Here is a 23,876-nt window from a genome sequence, read left to right as displayed (position 1 = left end):
CATCTGGATCCTACAATCCTTCCTCCCACTCTTCCACAACTAGAAGGTGTTATATTTTAAGGTGTTAGATACGTAGGGTGGCCTGTTGGAACCCTCAGCCTTTTTTTTAAAGATATGTGTATTTATGTATGTGAGTACACTGTGGCTGTCTTCAGACACACCAGAAGAAGGTATCAGATCCCATTACAGATGGTTGTGAGCCACCATGTGGTTGCTGGGAGTTGAACTCAGGACCTCTGCAGGAGCAGCCAGTGCTCTTAACCGCTGAGCCATCTCTCCAGCCCCACCCTCACCTTTTAAAAAATGTATGTGCATGTGTAGATAACTTTGGCGGGGGGGGGGGGGGGAGCAGAGTATGCATGCCCATGGAAGCTAGAGGAGGGTGTCAGATCCCAAGAACTGAAACTACAAATAGTTGTGAGCTGCCCAACACGGGTGCTCAGAACCCAGTCCTCTGGAAGAGCAGCAAGTGCTCTAACCACTGAGCCACTTCTCCAAACCCACTTACTGATTTCTCTTTTAAAAACAGGCTCTCTATTATAGCAGAAGATGACCTTGAACTTCTGATCCTCCTGCCTCTACTTCTCCAGTGTTGAGATGACAGGTGTGTGCCACCATGCCCAGCGTGTTTGGAACTAGGGATCAAACCCAGAGCCTCCTGCATGCCAGGCAAGTATCATATCCCAGACTTCCACGGTTCTCTCTTCTCCCTGGAGCACTCCAGGCCTCTGTCTCTCATTTAAACATGCAAACTGACAAGATAAAAAGAGCTCGGGAGTTGGGTGCGTGTTTGTTATTCTAGTACTCTGTGTTTTCCGGGTAACAGCGTTGGCCCTTGCTCTCGGTAGGGCTGACAGAGTGTACATTTCTTAGTCATGGAAACAGTGGCCAGTTGCTAAACAGCCTAGGATCCCATGGTGGTAAGTGGCAGTGTTAGGCCTCTGAGACTGGCAGCCTGGCCCCAGAGCCCACAGTCCCATTCACCCAGACAAAGTTACACTCAGTACAGTGCTAAATACATGGCGTTTAGGGTTAAATCCTGACAAAGAGGGACACATGAGCCAGCCTTGATTCCAGGGACTCCAACAGTCCCCAGGTCTTCTACCACCCACACCCTCCTGTACTGAAGCCTACTGTCCTGGCGCCTGAGGCAGAGACCTGTAGCAGGTCTTTACTGGAGGGGACCCCACCAATGACTAGTGTTTAGGCAAAGGGAAACTGAGCAGAGTCAACACAGATAATTGGAGATGGTGTGGGGTCTCTGGATCCTGGTCCTGTGGCCTTGTGACTTTCTCAACCAAAGCTCTCACTGCCTTTCCTCCACATCTGATGAAACAAGTCCTTATGAGGGCGTCCTGTGGCTTAAAGGGCATGTCATCCATGGCCAAAGCCACAGATCCAGAAAGCTGTCAGAACCTAAGTCCTTACAGGACCAGATCTCCCAGTGGTCCTCTGGGCACCTGGCTCAGAGACACAGAAAAGAGGCCAGGAGACAAGTATAGCCCCAGGGCAGAAGACCCTGGGCAGCAAAAATAAGGTCCCCAAACTACCTACTATACACTCACTTAAAAAAAAAAAAAAAATGCTGGGCAGTGGTGGTGCACACCTTTAATCCCAGCACTTGGGAGGCAGAGGCAGGCGGATTTCTGAGTTCGAGGCCAGCCTGGTCTACAGAGTGAGTTCCAGGACAGCCAGGGCTACACAGAGAAACCCTGTCTCGAAAAAACCAAAATAAATAAATAAATAAATAAAATTATATATATATATATATATATTATAAATTTAAATTTTTTTATGTGTGTTGGTGTTTGCCTGGCTGTATGTCTGTATAGCACATATGTACAGTTCCCGAGGAGGCCAGAAGAAGAATCCAATCCCACAGGACTGGAGTTGTAAGCTGCCATGTGGATGCCGGGGACTGAACGTCAGTCCCTCTAGAAAAGCAGCCAGTGCCCTTAACTGCTGCTTGCTGATCTCTGTCTCCAGCTTCCCACCACCACACCTCTTCTAGGAGAGAGGGCTCAGTGGATAAGAACCCTTGCTGTTCCTCCAGAGGACAGGCTCAGTTTCCAGCACCCTGACTGGCAGCATACAATTGCCTGTTAACTCCAGCTCCGGGAGATCTAGCGCCCTCTTCTGGACGCCACAGGCACCACATTTCATGCACACAGCCTTGTACAAACACACATAAATTAAAATAACTAAAAAAACAAAAAACACTTCTGGCCAACACTGATGTGGTCTTCTTCAGGAATTACAGGGATGTGGATGTTGGAATCAGTTGGCCAGGGCTTAGAACCCCAGCCCTCTGCTTCCAGGCTGTGTGGTTTCCAACAATGTATTTAACTTCTCTGAACCAGTATAATGAAACAATCATTCCTACCCTGATGCAAAGAGACACGCTCTGTGCTGGCAGCTGGTGTTTGCAGCTCGGTTTTATTACAGTCCTGCTCTGGTAGAATTAATATCCTAATGAATACAGTGTTGTGTTCTCGTGACTCTATCAGAAACATCCATCTACACAATTCATCCACAATTGATCCACAAAGAAGACCTGATTCCACAGTTCCACACCCACTACACAAACCCCACGAGTACTCACCAAATACCTGGCCTTCTCTGCCCTCAATCCCCACAGCAGCCTAACAGGTGGCTTCACAGCACGTGCACAGAGGCTGGCTGTATCCTGAGACAGGGATACTTCTGGAAGCTCTGAGAATCTGAGCGCCCAACCCCCACCTCCCCACTAGAGGAGGCCAACTCAGTTCCCACTGTCATTGCTATGGCAGCCCCATGCTGGGCCCCAAGTGTCCCCTGCCCTCCATCCCTAGGACAAAGGCTCAACCTGGCTCTCCTGCCAGCTGTGGTTGGGGAAACCCCTGCTGCTTGCAAAAACCAACTTGACTTTGAAAAGGAAGACACAGAAGCCAGGGGGAAGGGTGGCTGGGCCACTCCCTGTGGGGGCAGGTGCTAAGTAACTCTATAAACCCTGGCTAACGATGCAATTACAGCCATAAACAGAGCCCAAGAGTGATCAGGGCCAGAAGCCAGACCCTCAAAGGGCAGCCAGGCAAGGGGTGGGTCCCCCTCCCACCTACTTCCCAGCATCCAGGAAATGGGGTGGGGGCGGAGGGCAGCTCTCTGATGATGGGATGGGCGGGCACTGGACACCCCAGCGGTACTTGAATGAACTCTTGCCTTCTCTGGCCCACTCCCTGCCCACCTCTGACTGAGTCACCAGGCCATCAGCCCTAAAATGCACAGTTGGCTCTCTGCGGATTCAATGTTCACCTCAGTCGTCCCTTGCCTCATTCCATGGGGTCTGGGACCAAGAAATTTGGGTCTCCATTTAGCTCCACCTCTTAGATAGCCAGAGAATCAACACTCAGCTGTAACAGGCCCGGTAAAGTGTAAGCAATATCCGAGCCTCTCACAGAGGCGAACCCCCAAACAGGCCTGCCCTTCATCACACGCTCTGCTTCGCGGCTCTCCCGTTACTAGGAGGCGAGCTGAAAGAAGGGAACCAATTAAGCCGAGAGAAACTGAGGCACAGTAAAGGCTCCAGAGGCAGCTTGCCCTTCCCCTTTTGCCGCCTCTCCTGGATGGCGGGTAACCACGGCTGGCTCATTTTCTCCAGACTGGGAGCTGCCCGAGGGCAGAGCCTGGGGGATGGCGACTGGCTCCCCGGCGGGGAACCGAGCAGCTCGGGAGGGAACCGGCTACCGAGCCAGGCCTCCGCGTTCGGATCTGCCAGCATCTGCACCTGGCCGCCGTAGAGGAAACTGGAGATCCGTCCCCACCTCACCCCCCCAACAGCCAGAGTGCCTAGTCTGGGCCAGCGGAATCCGGCCCAGGGTGGGTACAGGGGCCTCAGGCCACGTCCTTTCCTGCTTCACCAAGCATCCCCCTCACTTCGGGTCCGGGAAAGTGGAGCCCACACTTCCCCAGCGAACAGAGCGCTCTCAAGTTTAGTCCTGCAATTGTCACACTGAACGGTCTCCTGCAAGACAGGGGAGAACTGACGCAGGTTGGGGAAGGGCGTCGCGGTGAGGGGCAGGCGCAGGATGGAGGGCGGGGGCCAGGGTAGCGCTGGTACAGACCAGCCCCACCCGGGCGGGCGCCCTCCCTTCCTCCCCAGGGCACGGGGCTGGGGCGCGCCAGGCGGCTGCGGCGCGAACCTGCTCGCGCAGCCCCGAGCAGCTCCGGGCAGCGGTGCGTGAAGCCAGAACCCAGAGCACAGCGGGGGCCGAGGGCGGGGGCCCAGGTGGCATCCGCCAGCTCCCTTCCAGGAGGCGCTGAGCGGAAGAGGCGACGGGGTCCGGAGTTGGGGGTGGGGAGACGAAGGCATTGACCTGGCGGGGCGGACTAGCCTGGGGTTGGACAGTGCGAGTGTGGGGGTAGACAGGGAAAGGGGGGCGTATTTTCCGGAATCGAGGACCAAGAGGGTGGCTCAGGGAGGAGGGCAGACGACTCGGAGCTCAAGGGAGCAGAAAGCAAGGTGCACAGAGGGTGCAACCCCGAGTTGGGTTTCCCTAGGGTGGTGGGATAGTTCAAGAGAAGTTTGCCAGGGACATCAGGGGCTGAAACCAGAGGTGTCTTCTGCAAGAGATTCAGGAGACAAATCAGGGAGGGAGGAAGGGATGGGACGTCCACACTACCCCCGGACACAGGCAGCCCAGCCCACGGGGCGTGGCGCCTCTCCGGCCCTCCCACTCCGCGCGACCATCCAGGCTGGGCCAGGCCCCGCCGGCCTTGGTGCCTGCACACCTCCTCGGGCCTTGGACTCCCTCCCCCGAGCCCCCCCCCCCGCCCCCGTGGTATCGGGGGAGGGGGAGCGAGCTCAGGGCCCGGGAGTCCCTCAAAACTTCTTGCAAGTTCACTCCTGCACCTCCCGCCCCAGCTCAGCTTCCCCGGGCCAGGAAGGCCCGTGCCCGCCCCGGCCACTCCCGCCCCGGTTACATAAGGTCGCGGGGAGGCGGCCCCCGGCCCGGCCCGAAGGGAGGGGCCCGAGGGGCTCCCCGGCTGGCGAGCTGCATCGCTCGGGCCACGCGCCGGGTACCCAGGGCTGCACCGGCTGCGGGTGGGTGGCGACGCAGTGCACCCTGTCCTGCTCCAGTCTGTACCCCCCACCTACCCCCCACCTGTCTCAGGCACCCACGGGATGGGAAGTGCGGCGCTGGCGTTCCTCAGCCCCCCTGCACCCCCTGCCCCCTAGTCCCGCTCACCTCGCTCTGAAGGTCAATCTGTCCGCCGCCGGCGCCCTGAGGTTCCGGCAACTTGTCCCAAGTTCGGGTGCCCGGCCCCCGAGCTTCGCCCGCCGCCCGCTGTCGGGCTCCTCGGGCTACGCGCCACCAGCCAGGCCCGCCCCGTCCGCCCTTCCCGCCGCCGTCGGCGCCGTCGCCGTTCTCTGCGTCCCGCCCGCAGCTGCCGCCTCCGCTGTCACCTAGCCCCGCGCCCGGCGCTTGGGCTCCGGCTGTCACTCCGCGCCCACTTCCCGCTGCGCCCGGCAGAGGGCAGCACCCGCCCCTCCTGCGGACCGCCCCCCGTGGGCCTACCGCGGCACCCGCTGGGAAATGTAGTCCCCGTCGCAGCCGCGAAGGGGTCGTCGGGATTTGCAGTTCCATTCTGTCGGCTGAGATTCCCCAGGAGTCAACTTTTGACTTAAAATGTTTGTCTTTTTTTCCCTTTTCAGATTTTCTCTCTCATTTCTATCAATGATGTCCCGTGATAGGACTTACTACATTATCACATCTGGTGAAAGGACCAATAGCAAGCTGCCTTTCTAGGAATGTGACAAAAATATCGGATCCCAAGTGGTCCCTCTTGGTTTGTGTAACAGGAGACACGCCCATAATTGCCAGCCGCAGCCTGAGGAGTTACCTTATCCTTTAGGAACTTTCACTTGGGAAAAGTTTTTATTTCTTTGTTAAGTAATAATAATAATAATAATGTTGTTGTTGTTCTATTAATTATTATTTCAGGGCAAGCCAGTATGAAGGAGAGCTGTAGTTTATTCAATATATTTATAAAATATATACTTATACAAATATATATGTATATTTGGTTCTTCAAGACGGGGTTTCTTTGTGTAGCCTTGGCTGTCCTGCAACTAGCTCCGTAGACAGATTGGCCTCAAATTCACAGAGATCCACCTGCCTCTCAACTGCTGGGATTAAAAGTGTGTGCCACTACCGCCTTGTTTAAATATATATTTTTGAAATGTAGATTTAAAACACAGAGATTAAGAGGAAGTTGAGATTAGGGAGAGAGTAGGCTTACCAGAGAAAATGGGCAAAGGTTCCTCACTGTCTTTTATGATAGCCATATTTTTGTTTTGGTGAGTTCTGAAAGTTATCTTCAAAGGACTGCTGAGAAACTTAAGATCACAGGATGTCTCCTGGGGTGTACCTGATAGTGTTGTAATTGATTAGGTAAGAGGTTATAAAGAAAGTTAGGATATCTTAACTGTAATCAAAACAGTTCTTTTTTGTGGGATTCCCAGACAATGTGTGGAAGAGTGCTAAAGCCATATTCCATGGCTCACGTGCTTGGGATTTAAAGCTGATTTATTGTTATTTTTACCATTGTTTTGTTTTGTTGAGACAGACTCACCCAGTAACTCTAGCTGGCCCAGAATTCATTAGTTGATTATGCTGCCCTCAATCTAACTGAGATCTGCCTGCCTCTGCTTTCCGAGAATGCTGGAGTTTGAGGCGTGTGTGTGGCCGCTCCTGACTGGTCATTCAGACACGCCTAATGGAATTCCCTCTGTGTTTGCATGTTCTATGGTAAACAGTCACCATGCTAGGAGTTTCGGCCCACAGTTTTCACTGTCTACCCTGCCTCAGTTTGGAATGGGGTGCATGACCTGGATCCTGCCCTTTTGTCCCTGCCCCTAAGTGTAAGAGAAAGTGGACCTGCATCAGCCCTGACATTTTACTGTTCAGAATTCCCCAGTCTTCTGCCATGTCTGTCCCTCCTGCTGGAAGCTATGGGCACTAGGATATGGCTTAGCTTGTGGTCCTTCTTCTGCTTCATCCCTTCTCTTCCTGCCTCCTGCCCTTTTCTTCCTCCCCTCCCCTCTCTCCCTTCTTGCTCTTTCTTTTCTTCCTCTTCTCCCTCTTCTCTTGCTCTTCCTCCCTCAATCATGTGACCCCAAGTTTCTGGGGCTTTCTAAGACACTCCTACAGATGAAATCTAGAGCGACACACCTCTCATTGAGCTGGTTAGAGAAAGCCTGGGAGAGAGCTGGCCCTGCAGTCCACAGCCGATGGACAGCCCTCTTTCCAACGCATTGCCCTGGGACTTAGCAGACTGGGCAAAAATATAGTCATCCCAACTCAGCGTCACCCATGTGCACACAGCTTTCCTAGAAATAGCATCTTGCTTCCTCAAGGATCCGTGACTGTTAGAAACGAACATGCATACAGCAGCCTCCGGAAAACTCTAGTCAAAACCACTTCAAAGTTGAAGAGACAAACTCTTCGCTCTGTGTCGTGTTGCCCCCTGATATGCCGCTAGTGGGCATTCCTGTGGCCTTGAGGCCAGTGGGAGAGTTTGGGAATGCTCAACAGAGTATTCTCCCTTTGCTCGGCATGCACGAGCCCCTATCCCCATTGCCAGTTTTATCTCTTCAGAGGGACTCTGTGAATAGGTCCCAAACACTGAAGAGTTCAGTCCTATCTCCAAGCCTGGCTTCAAACTCCATTTCACTTGGCATCTGAGTGACCCACCAGGAAACCGTGTGGCCACTAAGGTCAGTCAAAGTGGAACTTGCCCTGTCTCTCACAGTTCCCGAGACCCAGGAATCTGACAAGTCACAACATTGCCCAGTTCCCCCACTCCACACACCCCACACACAAATAATGCAACAGGCTGGTCAGTATGGAGGACTATTTATTATTAGGGAAAGTCTAGGGTCCAGAAAGGAAAGCTGGATGCAGAGAGGAGGGATAGAGGGAAGAAGGGCACAGGGGCATCTAGATGGCAAGTCTAGACAGAAGGAGCAAGGCCCACCCTGTTATTGCCCATGTCGAAGACAGCATAGTAAGACCTGAGGAAGACATCCCCAAGGATCCAGAGGGGCTGGCCACTCTCAGAGGTCAGAGAGATGCTCTCAAGACCCACCATGCAGGCGCCTTCCTCCTGTTCAACAGAAAGACAAGAGTCACCCATTTGTTTACCTGTGGACTGAACTTCAGCCCTTGAATTAGCAGAAAGACTATCCAAAGGGCTCACTGGACAGCTGACCCTCCGTAACAAGGACTGCTGAGCAATGGTTCTAAGGGGTGGAAGTTTCCTTCCTCCACAGCTACCTTCCCCCACGCTCCGGGCCTACAGCAGGTCAGCAGGTAGCTAAGCTTTGAAGACAGACCAACTTGGGTACGAACCTTAGTGTGACTTTCCCAGACCCACACCAAATCCTGGAAGCTCTGCCCAGAGGAACGAGAACTTACCTGAATGATGTAGGAAGAGGGTGACAGGGGGAACTGGACACCGTTGAGGACAAAACTGAGGGTAGGCAGGCTACTGATGCTGTCGCAGCTCACAAAATACTGCAGAGAGGAACATCTCTCTCAGAAGACTGCCCGTCACACCCACCACCCAGACGTTCTACACCCTAGGCCCACGCCCACAGTCTGCTTTGGACCAGAGGGCATAGGGTCAAGGGAAACCTGACTGACAAACTTTCAGTATTCAGTAGCATTCAGCATCCAAGGAGACCTGAGGAACCCACTAAGCTAAAGCTTTGCTCCTGACCGAATTTCCACTCTGGGAGATTGAATGGCTGCCCTCCCTCAGGTAACACTCTTTAACATACAGATCTGTAGAACATATGGCCCATCAGTGTCTGCCCAGAATCCATGAGGATGGGCTCAGTAGTAGGCAAACTTTCCTCTGGGTTTAGGACGGAGAGGAACAGGAGAACAAGCAGAGGTGAGGAGAGTGTGGATTATTATTGTCACTCATTTGTGTGGCCCCATCTTCTAGTTATTTTCCTCCAATCTTAAAATCCAGACAATGTTCAATCCATATTTCAAGGTGACTTTGGCTCAGAAGAAATTCTTGCTTTGCTTTGCTAAATTACCAAGGCCACTACCCTGAGGAAGGGAGCCCCTTCCCAGACTCACCTGTCCATACTCTCCTTCCTCGGCTCCTATGGTCTGCAGAAGTTCACTCAGGTACTGGGCAGGCATGACGAGCAGAGAGGTACCTGTGTCTACAATGCCTTGGCAGCCAGAGGAGGAGCACCAGCCAGAGGCCTGATCGCCAACAAGGAAGCTGAAGAGTAAGAAGATAGCAGCCTCAGTCCCCACCTGATCAAGGCAGTCAGGGGGATTTGCACCACAGTGGCATAGGTGGCTGCATACAGAGGCCAAGTTGTTCTTAAGGAAGGTAATCGGACCCCCACCTCACATCACCCTAGAGTCTATTCAAGGCCATCTGAATGGCCACTGAATCTACTTTCAAATTCTCAAGGAAGGCTCTAGACACACTGAAAGCCAGAGAGTCACTGGTTGTCGCAAGGATGGTGAAACACTCAGTTTCTAAGCTATAGTGTTGGACTACAGGGCCCTCCCTCGTGTCTGAGATCCTAAGTGCTGACCGTCCCTGTGTGGCCTCACCCCCTCTTCTCCAGAGTCAGCTGGGCTTCCATGCTGCTGTATAGGAGGCTGTGACTTTGGAGGAGGTTTTCTCCCACCCGACCCCTACCAGCAGTGCCTGGATGGGTGGGTGGCTTATTATGTCTGAGGTACAAGGTGACACTCCCTGAGGCCTGTCCACAGACTCACTCATCGATGGTTATCTGCCAGTAGAGCTCCTGAGTGACAGGAATCCAGGTGAGCTCTCCAGAGTAGAGGTTCTCGTCCACGCCTCCAAACACAATCTGTCCACCGTTAGACCCCTGCTGACTACAGAGGACAAAAGGAAGGGTAGGGGTGAACATCAAAAGAATTCCAGTGGTCGGTTAGCCATTCTCAGAGGAAAACACCTCTTCCCCTCATTTCACACGGGAGCTTCCTGAGCACAAGCTCTGTCTCCCCCAGACTGGGGCTTCCTGAGGACAGTCTGTGTTTCCTTCAGTTTGGGTCTCCTTGAAGATGGGATGTTTCCCTCAGATGGACTCCCTGTCTGGGCCTCTCAGAATCCTCAGTGCTTCAGACTCTGGAGGAAAGTTGTCCTTCAAGTCCCAGCCCCACCCCCACCCCCAGAAGGGGCAGCTACTTTGTGAATGCCACCAGCTACTGCCCTGTCTTATGCCTTTCACTTTGTGCAGAGATGGAGCCTCATGCAAGGTCAGGCTGCTCACTTTTCTACTGGGATAGACAACTGAGGCTTGGCTGGAGGAGGAGGAAAGACTTTTCTAGTAGCCTCCCAGCCAAAGGTAGAGAGCAGGGATGGACAGAGCTCCCAAAGGCGACATGTAGTGATTTATAAACAGGCAAAAAGTAAGTCCGCAGAGTTGGTGACAAAGTAAAATTCAGGCCCTTAAACCACAGAGCGTATGGACACTCTAGAAGGTAGCTAACTTGGAAGAAAAAAGGCAGACAGAAAGAAAGACAGAAAGACAGAAAGACAGAAAGACAGGAAGACAGGGAGGAAGAGAGGAAGAGAGGAAGAGAGAAAGAGAGAAAGAAAGAAAGAAAGAAAGAAAGAAAGAAAGAAAGAAAGAAAGAAAGAAAGAAAGAAAGAGACAGAGAAAGCGTGAAGCCCAGCCGGCGCCGGTTCATGTCTGCTAGAAGGATAACACCAGGTTAGAAGTCGATCCTGGACCTCGACCCATAGACTCCAGAACCAGTTGGAACAACAGATCAAAGGAGATGAAGTGAGATTACTACACAAAAGAGATACGCAATGGAAAGTCTCTGCCAGAGTGGGCCCTCAGTCGGGCAGGCACTAGAGGTGGATCCAGGAAGTGCTAGAGAGAAAGCCAGAGCCCTGGATTTGAGCGGGGGTGGGGTAGAGGGTGTGATGGGGGAGCTTGTCACAGACTCAAATGACAAAGAACAATTGTATGGACTGGCAGGATGGCTTAACAAGTAAAGGTGCTTGTGGCCAAGCCTCACGAGCTGGGTTCCATCTTTGGGACCCACACAATAAAAAGAGAGAACTGACTTCTGCCAGGTGACCTCTGACCTCTACAAGCTCACTGTGGAGTGCATTCCCAACCCCTGCTCTAATATAAATAAATAAATGTTGAAAAAAAATAGGAGTGGACAGGAAACAGATACGGATGGGGTGGAGAGCACAAAATTCAGGAACTAGAGAGGAAGGCTGGGACAGGTATGGCTGAAGCCGCCAACCCTCAAACTATTGAACCTTGGTTGAGTAGCAGAAAGACTGAGAGCTTGCTAAGTTGTTGTTTACCTGCCAAGGTAGACACCGAAGAGGGGCTGAGAGAGAGCGCCCTCCCCCAACATGCCCTGCAAGGCAGTGGTGGCACCCCCTGAAGACAGGCCGGGGTAGGCCAGGCCCATGATGCCATCGAATTGTGCGTAGACAAAATTGGTACCAGGCTCGTTCTCACTCAGGCCAAACTCCTGGTTGGGGACCTGAATGCTTTGGACCTGGGAATGGAGGTTAAAACACAGGATGGTGACTACCCAGACTGGACCTCCCACCTCCAGACCCTCTCCCCGGAGATGTCTTGTTCATCTCCACTCAAGTCCTCACCTCTTTGATAGGTCTGGCAGGAACCATATTGTCTTTCAAGAATCAGCACTGACAGTATTGTCCCTGGCCCTGGCCCACCCCTCTCCCCTCTCTCCTTAGCACAGCCTATGTTCCTGAAGAAAAATGGCCACAACTGAAGGGTTCTTCATGGCTTCCCTGACACGTAATGAGGGTCAGCAGGTGAATGGATGAGGTCTTATTGTGCTGACAACCCATCCTATGAACAGTGTTCCCATCACACAGCAAAGGCTTTGCCTACGGCCCTCATCTTTCTCCCATCCCCCGGCCAGCAGTAGGGAACTTGACTCACAGTCAGAGTGTCATAGCCAAAGAAGCCGGTAAGGCTGCCGGTGCCATACTGCAGGGAGAAGGTCTGATCATCGGTGTAGTAGGTAGAGGACTTGCTGGGGTTGTAGCGGGTGTGGGTGACTGTAAGAGAGGCAGGACATAGAGGACAGCCTGGTGAGGACTTCAAGCCCAGAGTGTGCTATCTCTCCTCAGCCTGTACTTAAACTCCAGGAGGTTTTAGCTTCCCCTACTCACTCCCTCTTAGGCGTGAATAGGTCGAGCATGCCTTCATCCCATGGCCTCCACCCCTTTAAGAAGCTGGCTATACCAAGATCCCGAGTAGCATGAGATACGACCAAAGAGAGACTCCTTGGACCAGAGATAATAGGATTCCAAGGTTCTTCCATGAACCAAAATAGTATTATAAAGGTAAATTCCATCTGCCTGCCCAAGCTACTGCAGAACAAGATCACACCCAGTACTGTTCCAACCAGTCCTGTAGACACACTTGATGAATGTGTCTTTAGACACATGGCGAGTGGTGAGGTTGGGTAGGGTGAATATCTATGGCACTGACTGTTGGAAACAGTAGCAATTGTCCAGGAGAAAAGGGGATACCATTGCCCAGGTGACCAGGATGGGTAGGGTGGAATAATGAGTGGGTAACGTGATCTGGCATAGGTGAAGGTATAGATTGCTTAGCAAGGAAGGCAATGGAGCCACCCAGCTGCAGAGCCAGCCTCTTGACATGGCTTGGACATGTCACATGACTGCAGACTACCACCATCCTCTCCAGGAGTGGATTTCCTCCCAGCATTCTTAGGAAGGTGTCTGTCCCCTTTGCTGCCCATCCAGCACTCACGGCAGGCCTCGCTCTGGCAGTAGATAGAAGACACCCACAGGTTGGAGGAGCCAGTGTCAAAGAGGACCAGGAAGTTCTGGGGTGGAGTCCCGATGCTGATCTCACCATAGTAGGAAGCCTGGTGGAGTAGAGGATGTCACCGGATAAACTGTTCAGCTCTGAACCACCCGAGGGCTCACCGACTCCAAAAGTAAGTGGAGAAGGACTGCCCTTCAGACCACACCAAAACCACTGGCCCAAGTCTTCCCTTGAAACCTGCCCCAAGCCACAAGGGATGCTCAGTCTGTGCCTGCCCCAGACAGCCACAAGTCTCTTTGTGGGCTCAGCTGTAAGGACAGAAAGGACCCCCTACCCCAGGCTCTTCAAACAGTTGCCTATAGTAGATTGAAAGAAGAATGTGCACCCCAGGGCAGGATGGCAGGGGACCCTTTGGCAACAGAGACAGAGACTCCCTGGGGGATGATAAGACTTACATCCATGTAGGCCATGGGCTCATAGAGTACACTGTAGTCACCAAATTTGCCAAAGCGGTACTTCTGGGCAGGGTTGTACTTGTGGGTCTTCAGAAAGTCCTTAAGGACACCCTTTTCCTTCATGGTCTCACGGATACTCTTCATCCTTTTCAGGGGGACCCTGTGGAAGGCTGTGTGTTAGGCTCAGGCCCTGCTTTCTTCTTCTTTCTTAACTTTCTCCTTCCATACCTCTCTCTGTGTCTCCTGGCTCCACCCGTGTGCCTGGTCTCTGCCAGTCTGCCCCCACGCATGCCCACTGAGTCTCTGTCTCTTCCTCTCATTCTCAATTTCTTTCTAGCTTTTTTCCCCTTCATCTCTTTCTTCCCATTTCCTCCCTCACTCAAACTCCTCCTTAATGCTTGTTTCAAGATTCAGATATTAATCAACTTCAACTACATCCATCCTCACCCTACATAAAAGGTCTACTGCCCAGGCCCCCTGCTCTACCACAGCCTGTAATTCTCCCCCAAGAACAAGAGGGTGACTTGGAGAATTGTTCTTGTTAGAATCAGTGTGTTCATGTTTTTGAGGCAGGGTCTCATGTGTCTCAGGCTGGCCTCAAAGTTAATACGAATCAAAGAGTGGCCTCTAATTTCTGATCCTTCTGCTTCTCCGTCCTAAGCATGTGCTGCCACACTCAGTTTATAGAGTTCTGGGGGTCGAAGCCAGAGCATCACACATGATCGGCAAGTATGCTACTCAGTGAGCTACATCCCAGCCCACACGACTACACTTTTTTAAAGGTGCCAGAGAAAGCAGGTTCACCCCAAAGAATCCTTTCCTATGGGGTCCTGGGACACTGAGTACCAGCCGACATGACAGGGCATGGGGTAAAGGAAATAGTGCCTGTCCTCCCTACTTGTTGGTAACTTTATGGCCCCAGGGGGCATCACCGTGCCTCTTGGGACAGTCCATAGGGAAGTGGCTTAGGAGATTCAAAATCAGAGCTTAGAAGTCATGGCTTCTGTTGATGTCACTGATGTCACCATAAGCGTGGTCTAAGTGGCCTACCATTGCCCAGTGGTCTCTGCAGATCCACCCACTTGCACCGCAACCTAGAATTCCTTTTCCGTCTTAACTCCTCATTCTCGTAGGACTCTCTGTTCCAGGATTTCTCTGCTTAAACCTCCACAGGAACCACACCATTCACCTCTACTGCAGTTGCACAATGCAAGCTTACGGAAGGAGCTAGCTGGCCTTTCAACCAAGAAACTACCAGGTAGCAGGCCTGGTAAGGTGGCTCAACAGCAAAAGGGGCTTGCTGCCAAGCCTGAAGAGTTGATGTAGTTCCTAGCACCGTATGGTAGAAGGAGGCCCTGACTCCTGGGATCTGTCCTCTGATCTCCACCTGTATTCAGTGGCACAAGTACACTTACACCCCCCGCCCCATGCCCATACACAAAATATATTTTAAAAAGAAGAATTTGAGTCATAATTTTAAAAAAAGAAATATGCCCATACACAAAATATATTTTAAAAAGAAGAATTTGAGTCATAATTTTAAAAAAAGAAATTATGAGCTATCCAAATCTACAGATGCTCGAATCCATGGGTATTACTTATAACCTGCATGAACCCCCACACTACTTTAAAGTATCTGTAGATCAGTGTGAATACCTACAAAGGGGTTGAAGGCATGGCTCAGTGGTTAAGAGCACTGCTTGCTTTCCCAGAAGAGCATGGTTCAAGTCTCAGCACCCACAACCTGTTGGAATGCCTGTCCCAGGGGATCTGATACCTCCATAGGCACCAGGCTCCGGGTTCCCACTTTGAGGCTCTCCAAGCCTAAAGCCACTCTCCAGTCTCACCTGACCAAAGATGCCTCCAAGAGCGGGAGGCAGAGCAAGGCTACCACCATCCACTTCATGACGCCGGTTTGCAGTGGTCTCACAGGAAGAAATCACTTCGAGCTCGACCGTTGCAGTGGAGTGAAGATCTGAGCAGGACTCCTTGCTTTTATACATCCAGGAGCTAGCCCAGCCCCTAACTCCCAGCCCTGGGCAAGCACATCCCCCACCCCACCCCACCCCAAGCCAAGATGTTCCTTGTACTCCGTGTATCAATAGTTTCTGTGTGTTTTTCCTTCTGGAGTGGGACCAGGACACTTTTCATCTTATTGACTTTTTTAATTCAAGCAGGGAAGGCCAGGAGGTAAAAGCGATAAGAGAGAACAAAGTAGCCGTACAGAAGAGTGGCAGAGATTATGCCTCTGGGAATCAGAGTTTCGATATAGGCATCTGGGCTGAGGGCTTGAAGAAGGGGCCTAAGGCCTGGAACCTGACGGTTGGCTCCTCAAGCTTGGCACTATTGATATTTGGAAGCAAATAATTCTTTGTTTCTGGGCATGGTCCTGTTTACTAGCAAAACCCCATCTTCCCACTAAACGCTAAAAGCAGCCCCCCATCCCACCCCCACCCCGACCCCAGGCTGTAGCCACCAAAATGTCTCTAGGTGTTGTTGCTTTGCCCTTGGAGACAAGGCCTTGAGGAACCACCTAGTTCACCAGCAGGCGATGTACTTGGATGTCTGACTTAAGTCGTGTTTCCCAATCCCCCTTAAACTTCTGGAGCTAAGGTTCAGGGGGTCTGGAGGATAAGGGTCCAGGAAGCAGTCTGGTGGCTGTGGTCACAGTGGCAGCAGTCTGTGGTGACAGTACTGATGCTGAGGCCAGGCTGGCAGATGACATCAGAATTGGGTGGTGGTTTGGAAGTTTTCAGCATGAAGTCCTGTCCCAATTCAGTGGGAATCGCTCCCAGGGGAGAATCACACCATACACCCACGTGAACAAACTCAGAGCAGGGTGTGAGTAGAGGGTCACACCTGCATCCTGCTGTTTCTCCTGCTGTCTCTTTCCCCTTCCCATTGCTACCTGGGAGCTTTATTTGATTTGGGGTTTGGGAGTTGAACCGAGGGTCTCATATGTGCCAGTCAACTCTACCACTGAGCTGTACCCCAGGCCGCTTTGTGGATGTGTTCGTGTGGTGTATGTGTGTGTTTACATGTGTGTGCGCCTGCATTCATCTGTGCAGGTACATGTGGAAGCCAGAGGCTGATGTCAAAATGTCTTCTTCAATTATTTATTTTTTAAATTTTTAAATAAGGGGTTGGAGGTGGAACGGAGATGGAGGTGGTAGTGGCAGCGGTGGGGAACACTCATGTGTTACCACTGAGGGAGTTTTTTCTCTTTTTCTACCAAGTGGGTTCTGGGGGTGGAACTCAGATTCTCAGGCTTGGTGGCAAGCTCCTTTACCAACTGAGCCACTTTGCTGGCCCTCCACCTTATTTCTTTTTAATGGGGTCTCTTGCTGAGTACTGAGCCTGATGTTTCATCTAAACTGAAGGCTGGCGAGTCCCCGGGCTCTCCCTGCCTGTCCTCCGGTGCCAGGGTTATAGATGCATGCGATATATTCATAGCCTGCTGTTTATGTGGGTGATGAATTTGAACTCAACTCTCCAAGTTTGCATGACCTAGACAATTTTTTTTTTAATTTTTATTTTTTTAGGTGGAGACAAAGTCTTACACTGTAGACCAAGTTGACTCGGAACTCACTACGCAGCCCAGGTTGACCTAGAATTCTAAATCGTCTTCCTGCCCTGGTTTCCCAGGTTCAGGGATTACAGGTGTGCGCTACTCTGCCTGGGTATTTTTATTTTTGAGACAGACACTTGCTAATTTGTACAGGGTAGACTTGAACTCACTCTGTAGCCTAGGCAGGCCTTGAACTTATTGTCCCCCAGTGTCGGCACTACCAACCTACTGTGTAGGTAGGATCACAGTAGGCCTGGCTCTCCTGCCTTTACGGCTTCTCAAAGCCCCTCTGTCTCCCCTATTACCCTCTTCAAAGCCCTTACCCACATCCACTAACCACTCTTTCACCCCTCTAACCTTGCTACACTCTTCCCATGCCTTGCGTGAGCTTAGTCACCAACAAGCTCTCTATTTGGAGTCAATGGAAAAAGTCCCCTGCCAGCTCTGTCACCTTTTACCCCAGACTCAGGGCCCCATATAGATTTAACACACCCACCGTAGCACTGTAGGCAGAAGGCTGGGATCAGATCTGCTAGGCACGTATGTCATCTCTCCAGTAGGAATTTTCCATTCTGGCAACTGCTACCCACCGCCCCGCCAAAGCTCTGGAGCCTCCCCAAGCCTGTGATGAGAGAGGGGAGGGGGAGGAGGGACTAGGTGTCTGCCTGGGCCTGGCACAGACAGGGAGGTCTCTGTGTGTTTGTGTTTCAAGCCTAGCTTGGCTCTCCTTCCCTAGAGCCTTCAGAGACCCACTGGAGTCTGGGTTGGCGGGGTAAGGTATGGGAGCTCCAGATTTGGTGAACAGGGAAAAGATAGTGAGAGAGTCTCTGGTACTTGCCAGAGTCATGGGGTGTTCTAAGTCTCTGAGGCCTGCCAGATTCCAAAACCTCAGCTTTCAGGAACTTTTCCTTGACTCACTAGGACTCTAGGAGTCCTTGTCAGTCAAATCCCTAGGCTAAGTTCTGCCACATCTACAGAGTATTCCTGACCTGTAGCAGACCAGGCCATCCCTGCTCAGCTGACCGGCTCCAGGGATTCTACAGCCCCTGTGTGCCCAACTTGGCCTTCTGACAGCTCTGTCATTCACTTCGGGGTTCCCAGATGTGCCAAGCCCTCCTCTGCCCCTCCCTCGTCTGACCCCCTGCCCAATATCTAGAAAGCTCACTTTTTTTTTTTACGTCTCATGGATCTTTAGGACCTGAAGACACTTCAGAAGTCAGCAGGGCCATCTTCCTCTGTTCAGTGTAGTCTTGGGTACCGAACCACTGGTTTCAGCCCAAGCTCACCCTCTGACCCCACGCTGTATCTTCAACAGTCTCGGAGAAGTCACAAGCTGTTCCCCAGAGTGTTTTTCAAATTACATTTATTTATTTATGTATTTATTGTATGTGCATTCATAGACTTGGGCACCTGTGTGCCACGGCTAATGTGTAGCCATCAGGGGGATTGAACATAGGTCTCCAGGCTTTACAAGTACTTTTACCCCCTGAGGCATCTTACCACTCCTCCTGCCCTGGTGTATTTCATTTCGGAAGCTCCCAGTGTGCTAACACTCTTCATGGTCCCCTACCTATCCAGGGCTCCAGAAATCATGAACAATTGGTGATAGTTTTCAGTGGCTCTTAGCCACTCCTCATGCCTCCTTATCCAGGTGGTCCAGTTTCCACCCCAAATTCTCATTCCCTTCCTGATCCCTCAGCAGCTTTCTCCTCGGCAGTCCTGCTGTTTTCTCACTTAACAAGGCCACCCTGAAAGCTACCTCCCCTTTCAAGACCCAGACAAAGGCCACAGAGCTCTCCCTGTGGTACTTGCCAACTCTGAAACCAGTGTGGAAAACAGATTTTCTGTTCCTTATGGCATTTATTTCCTATCCCAGTGACTTTACCCAAATTCTACAACCTCTAACTCACAGAAAGAGTCTCTCTCCCTACACACAACTTCTTAAACAGTCAAAGATGAGGGCATCGCAAAGTCACGCAGGGAGCTGGCAGTATTTCTAGGTTGTGACAACCAGAGTTGGATGCCATCAAGCCAGGCATAGTGGCATACACTTTTAACTCCAGCACTCGGGAGGCAGAGACAAGGTCAGTATGGACTGCATAGTGAGTTCCAGTTAGGATAGTCAGAGCTACATAGTGAGACCTGGTATGGGGGTATGGGGAGGATAACGACCATTGCTTATCCTTCACCTATGGCAGACATCACTAATCAATCAAGTCAACTATGGCAGACATCATTAATCAATTATATCATTCTTTCACACTATGCTCAGACAGGGTCTTAGACATTAGACTGCAACCCTTCTGGGTCCATCATCGCCTCTCTCTCTCTCTTTCTCTCTCTCTCTCTCTCTCTCTCTCTCTCTCTCTCTCTCTCTCTCTCTCTGTGTGTGTGTGTGTGTGTGTGCTCTTCTGTGCAATCACGTGGATGGAAGCCAGAGGTTGAGATCAGGGTGCATTTCTTCAATAAGTTCTCTACCTTATTACCCTAAAGTTTTTTTTTATTTCTCTATATGTATACGCACATACAAGTGCACAGCTTATGCGTGTGGATGCCACTGGAGGCCAGAATTGGGTATTGTGTCCCCTGGATATGAATTAACAGGTGGTTGTGAGGCTTCCAGAATATGACGTACCGGGAACTGAACTTGGGTCCTCTGGAAAGAGCAGCAAGTACTCTTAACTGATGTACCACCTCAACACCCCATTCACCCTTCTTTTGAAACCGGTTTCCTCACTGAACATAAAGCTTACAACTTCATCCATCTTAGCTGTCCAGCAAAACCTGGGTTTCCTCCTCTCTCCACCCACCATCCCTGGAGCATGCACCACCACACCTGGCTCTTGTATGGGTTCTGGGAATATGAACTTAGCTCCTTTGTCCTGAGCCATCTCCCGGGACCTTTAATAACATTTTGGATTTTTGTTTTGTTTTGGTTCTGAATGCTGGGATAGAAGCATGTGCTGTCAACCCTAATGACCTGCATTTTATCCCTGGTGTCCCACACGATGGAAGAAAAGAACTGATTGTCCCATAAAATATCTTTTGCTCTCTACAGGTATGCTATGGTACACATGTGCAAAACATATAAACAAAAAATATAACATAAGAGTTAGGAATGTCAAATTTCATTTAAAATTATACACATACACACATAACTTTTTATGAAAATTAAGCTGGGCCTGGAGTGTCACTCACTGATAGAGTGCTTGCTTAGCATCCATGAGACCCTGGGCTCAAAGACCAACATCAGCAAAAAGAGAGAAAAAGCAGGGCAGTGGTGGCGCACGCCTTTAATCCCAGCACCTGGGAGACAGAGGCAGGTGGATTTCTGAGTTCGAGGCCAGCCTGGTCTACAGAGTGAGTTCCAGGACAGCCAGAGATACACAGAGAAACCCTGTCTCGAAAAACCAGAGAGAGAGAGAGAGAGAGAGAGAGAGAGAGAGAGAGAGAGAGAGAGAGAGAAAATGATTTAAAAAAAATCAAGGTGGCTTTAAAGTATAAGTGTTCATACCTTTCAAATTACCCAGCAGCCCTTATTGTACACACTTATGTTTTAACATAGCCACACTCCCTGTGCCAAGGCAACTTCTGTTCTGGCCTTATCATGTTCGATTGTCACAGGAACACATTTCCATGCATTAAGATAGGCTGAGCCCTTATCGGCTTCCCAGGCTGCATGCTGCTGTATCTTTTTGGTAGCTAGGAGTACTTGGCCCAATTCATTTGGGTTCCTTCCAGTTTCCCATTGTTATCAATAGCTCAGGCTCCCACACTAGAATTCATCCAAAGACATAGAGTAGTGAGTCTCCCACGGTCAGAGGCATGCAAGCAGAGGCTAGAGGAACCTGTCTGAGACAGTCAAGGGTCTCTTGCTCTAGCTGTGACAGTGAGCCAGGATCTGAATTTCTCCTGTGTGCTGGGATGTGTAAGCTTACCCACGGGTTTCTATAACCCTTGTCTTTGGCAGCTCACAACATGAATTTTTAGTTACAGTATCTGGTGTTTGCTTAGATTTTTACTTTTTCCCTTAAATGTTGCAAGAGTTTGTTTATTATTTTTATTATTGTTTGAGGGGAGGGGTGCAAAGGCTCACTCTGTCGCCCCAAATAGCCTGGGACTCACAGACAGTCCTGCATCTGCTCTCCAAGTGTTAGGATCACAAGCTCGAGCCATTTCTTGCCAATGTCGTCTTTGATTTTTGATTTGTTTTGTTGTTGTTATTTTTAAGACAGGCTCACACTATATCACCCCAACTAGCCTGGAACTCAGTATGTAGATTAGACTGGACTGGAATTCACAGAGATCCTCCTGCCTCTGCTTCCTGAGTGCTGGAGCTCACAGCTTTCTGCTGGTGACTTGAACATCTGGGAATGGGTTGCAGCTCCAATATCTCTATGGTGTCTGTCTGGTGGTGACTTCCAGTCTGCTCATTCCTTTTGAATTTATTGATTAGGTGTCTGTTGTACACAAGAACTAGACCTGAGGCAGAAAGTGGTCTTTTCCTCCCCGGGCTAAAACATCCCCGTTCCTGAAGGTGCAGAAGGCAGAGCACTTTGTATCTTTTTCATCATCCAGTTCTCAGTGATTCCAATAGAGAAATCAGTTTTATCTGTTCCTATCTTAAACATCTGGAAAGAAATGTCTGTTTCAACAGATACATAGAAAGACAAATTGTTTTTGTCCTCTGGTCTATTGATTAACTATGGTTGCTCACAGAGGATTGCTCGCCTGCCCTGCCAGAAAGAGGCACTCTGGGTAGGTGGGGAAGCTCAGACTCACACCAGCTTGCAGAAGGAGAGGAGGGTTGGGGCCACGGATCACACACACTTAGGATGGCTTTCTTTGTTTCTGATTCAGGTTTTGTAGCTCCTCCCACTCCATGTGCTTCCTCCCCCAATCTCTATCTGTGTCTCTGACAAGGTCTGGCTGTGTAGCCCACCCAGTCTGGCCTTGAATTCATGCTCCTCCTGCCTTAGCCTCCTAGATGCTGAGATTATGGGCAAGTGGCCGCTCAGCCTGGTTTCAACTCTATATGGCTGACAAACAGCAGCTAAGATTTTTCATTTCTAGAGAAAGAATGAGATCACAATTCCTAGAAAAATTCTATTGGATCAGGCACCTACTCCTGGACCCATCCACTGTGGCCAGCAAATAGGAACCAACTAGATCCTGGCTACTCCCTCAGGAAACACCTTGAAGACGGTGAACAGGAACACTCGGATTTAAGTCCTCAGTAAGGCCCTGGGAGGAGCAAGGGGTGTTTTGGGGCCAAGACTGTCGTAAATGTCCACATTTCTGCAGTGGTCCCCATGGGCCCTGCATCCAGCTTGATTCGCCTCTCTCTTCGTGTATATGGAAGGATGTGCTGCATGTCTTACTACTACATTCTCTTTTGGAAACCAGTGTCTACCATCCATCTGTTCTTTGACCCGACGAGCCACTTGCAGTCTAAGTCCCATATAAAATGAGATGAGAAAACTCTGCAGTGTATCCACATAATTCAGTGAAGCCACAATTACAGAGGATGAGAAAGCACACAGATTTTAAGCATCTATCTATCTATCTATCTATCTATCTATCTATCTATCTATCTATCAATCGATCTATCATTCATCTCTCCGTGTGCACAGCACAAACATCGAGCTGAGAGAACAACTTGGAGAGTCAGTTCTCACCTTCCAATTTAATGTAGGTCCTGAGTATCTAACTCAGGTCCTCAGTTTAAGGTCAGCCTAAGCCAAATGAAACCCTACTGAGACAGACAGAGAGAGAGAGAGAGAGAGAGAGAGAGAGAGAGAGAGAGAGAGAGAGAGAGAGAGCTGAGCATAGAAGTGCACACTGTAGAGTTTGAGACAAGAGAATAATCTTAAGTTCAAGGCAAGCCTGGGCTGCTACACAGTGAGTTGCAGGTCTACCTGAACTACACAGAGACCTGTCTCAATTGATGATGATGATGGTGGTGGTGGTGGTGGTGATAAGGATGAAAAGATGGTGGAGTGGCTAAAAGCACACATTGCAATTGCCTAGAAGGTACACAACTGTGTGTAACTTCAGTTCCAGGAAATCATTGCCTCTGACCTCCTCGGGCCAGCTGTGGCTAACATGTGACATGAAGGAAGTCTCTCATGCTCTCTGAGTTTCAGGATTTCATCAATGGTCAACAATGCAACCCACTGCTGAGTTCTGCCAGATGACTCTCAGTGAGATATGTGTAGTGTAGTATGGTGTACTGACCCTCTGGCTCCTGCTAAATTCATCCAGCATCCTGTAACACTACACACAGCTAATGCTGTCCGGTGGGCAGGAGGATCACAAGTTCCAGGCCAGTGAAGCCACAAAGAGAATTTAGGAAAGTGGGGAAAGAAGAGAGAGGAGAAAAAGAGAGGACAGGTGGGGGGGGAAGAGAGGAGGGGAGAGGTGATGAGAGAGGTGATGGAAAGAGAGGAGGAGGGGGGAGAGGGGAAGAGAGGGAAAGAGAGGGGAAGGAAGAGGAAAGGATAGGAGGGAAGCAGGTAGTGGCTCTTTCTGTTGGAAAAACAGATAAAATGACCCCTAGTACCCTTCCCACGCCCAGTACCACAGGCTCTGGATAAACAATGTTCATCCCCCACCACCACTGCTTGGCTTTCTCTATCCCAGGTAGGAAGGGAGTAGTGGGGAGGCCAGGAGACTGGGGTGTAAGATGAAGCCATGGGGCCCAGCAGTGGGAAGCTGATGTCACTGGTGTTGAAAGCGGAGATGGGCAGGCTCTGGCCACAGATGCAGAGAGGGAGTGTGAGAATCCGCTCTCTATGGAGCTCATAGGTAGAAGTGACCAGTCTTTACAAGCGGGGCATTAAAGCACACGCCTATGATCTCTGCCCTGGGACTTATCCTCAGCTCAGTGGTAAGTCTGAGGCTGCATGAGACCCTGTCTTCCAAACAGTCACAACAGAAATAAATTCACCATGCACCCCCAAATCTTTCCACCCTCGCTTGCCAGCTTCCCCTTCCTCTGCCATTGGAG

General features: G+C 50.7%; 2 protein-coding genes across 2 annotated transcripts in view; both read right to left on the bottom strand.

Annotated features, from left to right (window-relative positions):
• Tfeb (transcription factor EB) overlaps positions 1 to 5,371 on the bottom strand; it is a 55,992-nt gene extending 50,621 nt beyond the window's left edge. Inside the window, exon 1 of the mRNA XM_034521846.2 lies at positions 5,226 to 5,371. The gene's annotated coding sequence lies outside the window, so the exon portion shown is untranslated. The remainder of the gene's footprint in view (positions 1 to 5,225) is intronic.
• A 2,508-nt stretch (positions 5,372 to 7,879) lies between these two features.
• On the bottom strand, positions 7,880 to 15,300 carry Pgc (progastricsin). The gene is made up of 9 exons (XM_034521832.2): positions 15,147 to 15,300; positions 13,300 to 13,459; positions 12,827 to 12,944; positions 11,987 to 12,105; positions 11,371 to 11,570; positions 9,795 to 9,914; positions 9,132 to 9,282; positions 8,457 to 8,555; positions 7,880 to 8,145 (listed from the first exon to the last, which is right to left on the bottom strand). The coding sequence occupies exons 1-9, from the start codon at positions 15,203 to 15,205 to the stop codon at positions 7,993 to 7,995; spliced, it is 1,179 nt and encodes a 392-aa protein (XP_034377723.1). The 5' UTR covers positions 15,206 to 15,300; the 3' UTR covers positions 7,880 to 7,992.
• Between the last annotated feature and the right edge of the window lie 8,576 nt (positions 15,301 to 23,876).

The sequence above is a fragment of the Arvicanthis niloticus genome, chromosome 17 (genome assembly GCF_011762505.2).
Source record: "Arvicanthis niloticus isolate mArvNil1 chromosome 17, mArvNil1.pat.X, whole genome shotgun sequence".
In the NCBI taxonomy this organism is placed as follows: domain Eukaryota; kingdom Metazoa; phylum Chordata; class Mammalia; order Rodentia; family Muridae; genus Arvicanthis; species Arvicanthis niloticus.
The sequence above is the reverse complement of the archived record's forward strand: the minus strand, read 5'-3'. Positions and strand labels throughout refer to the sequence as shown.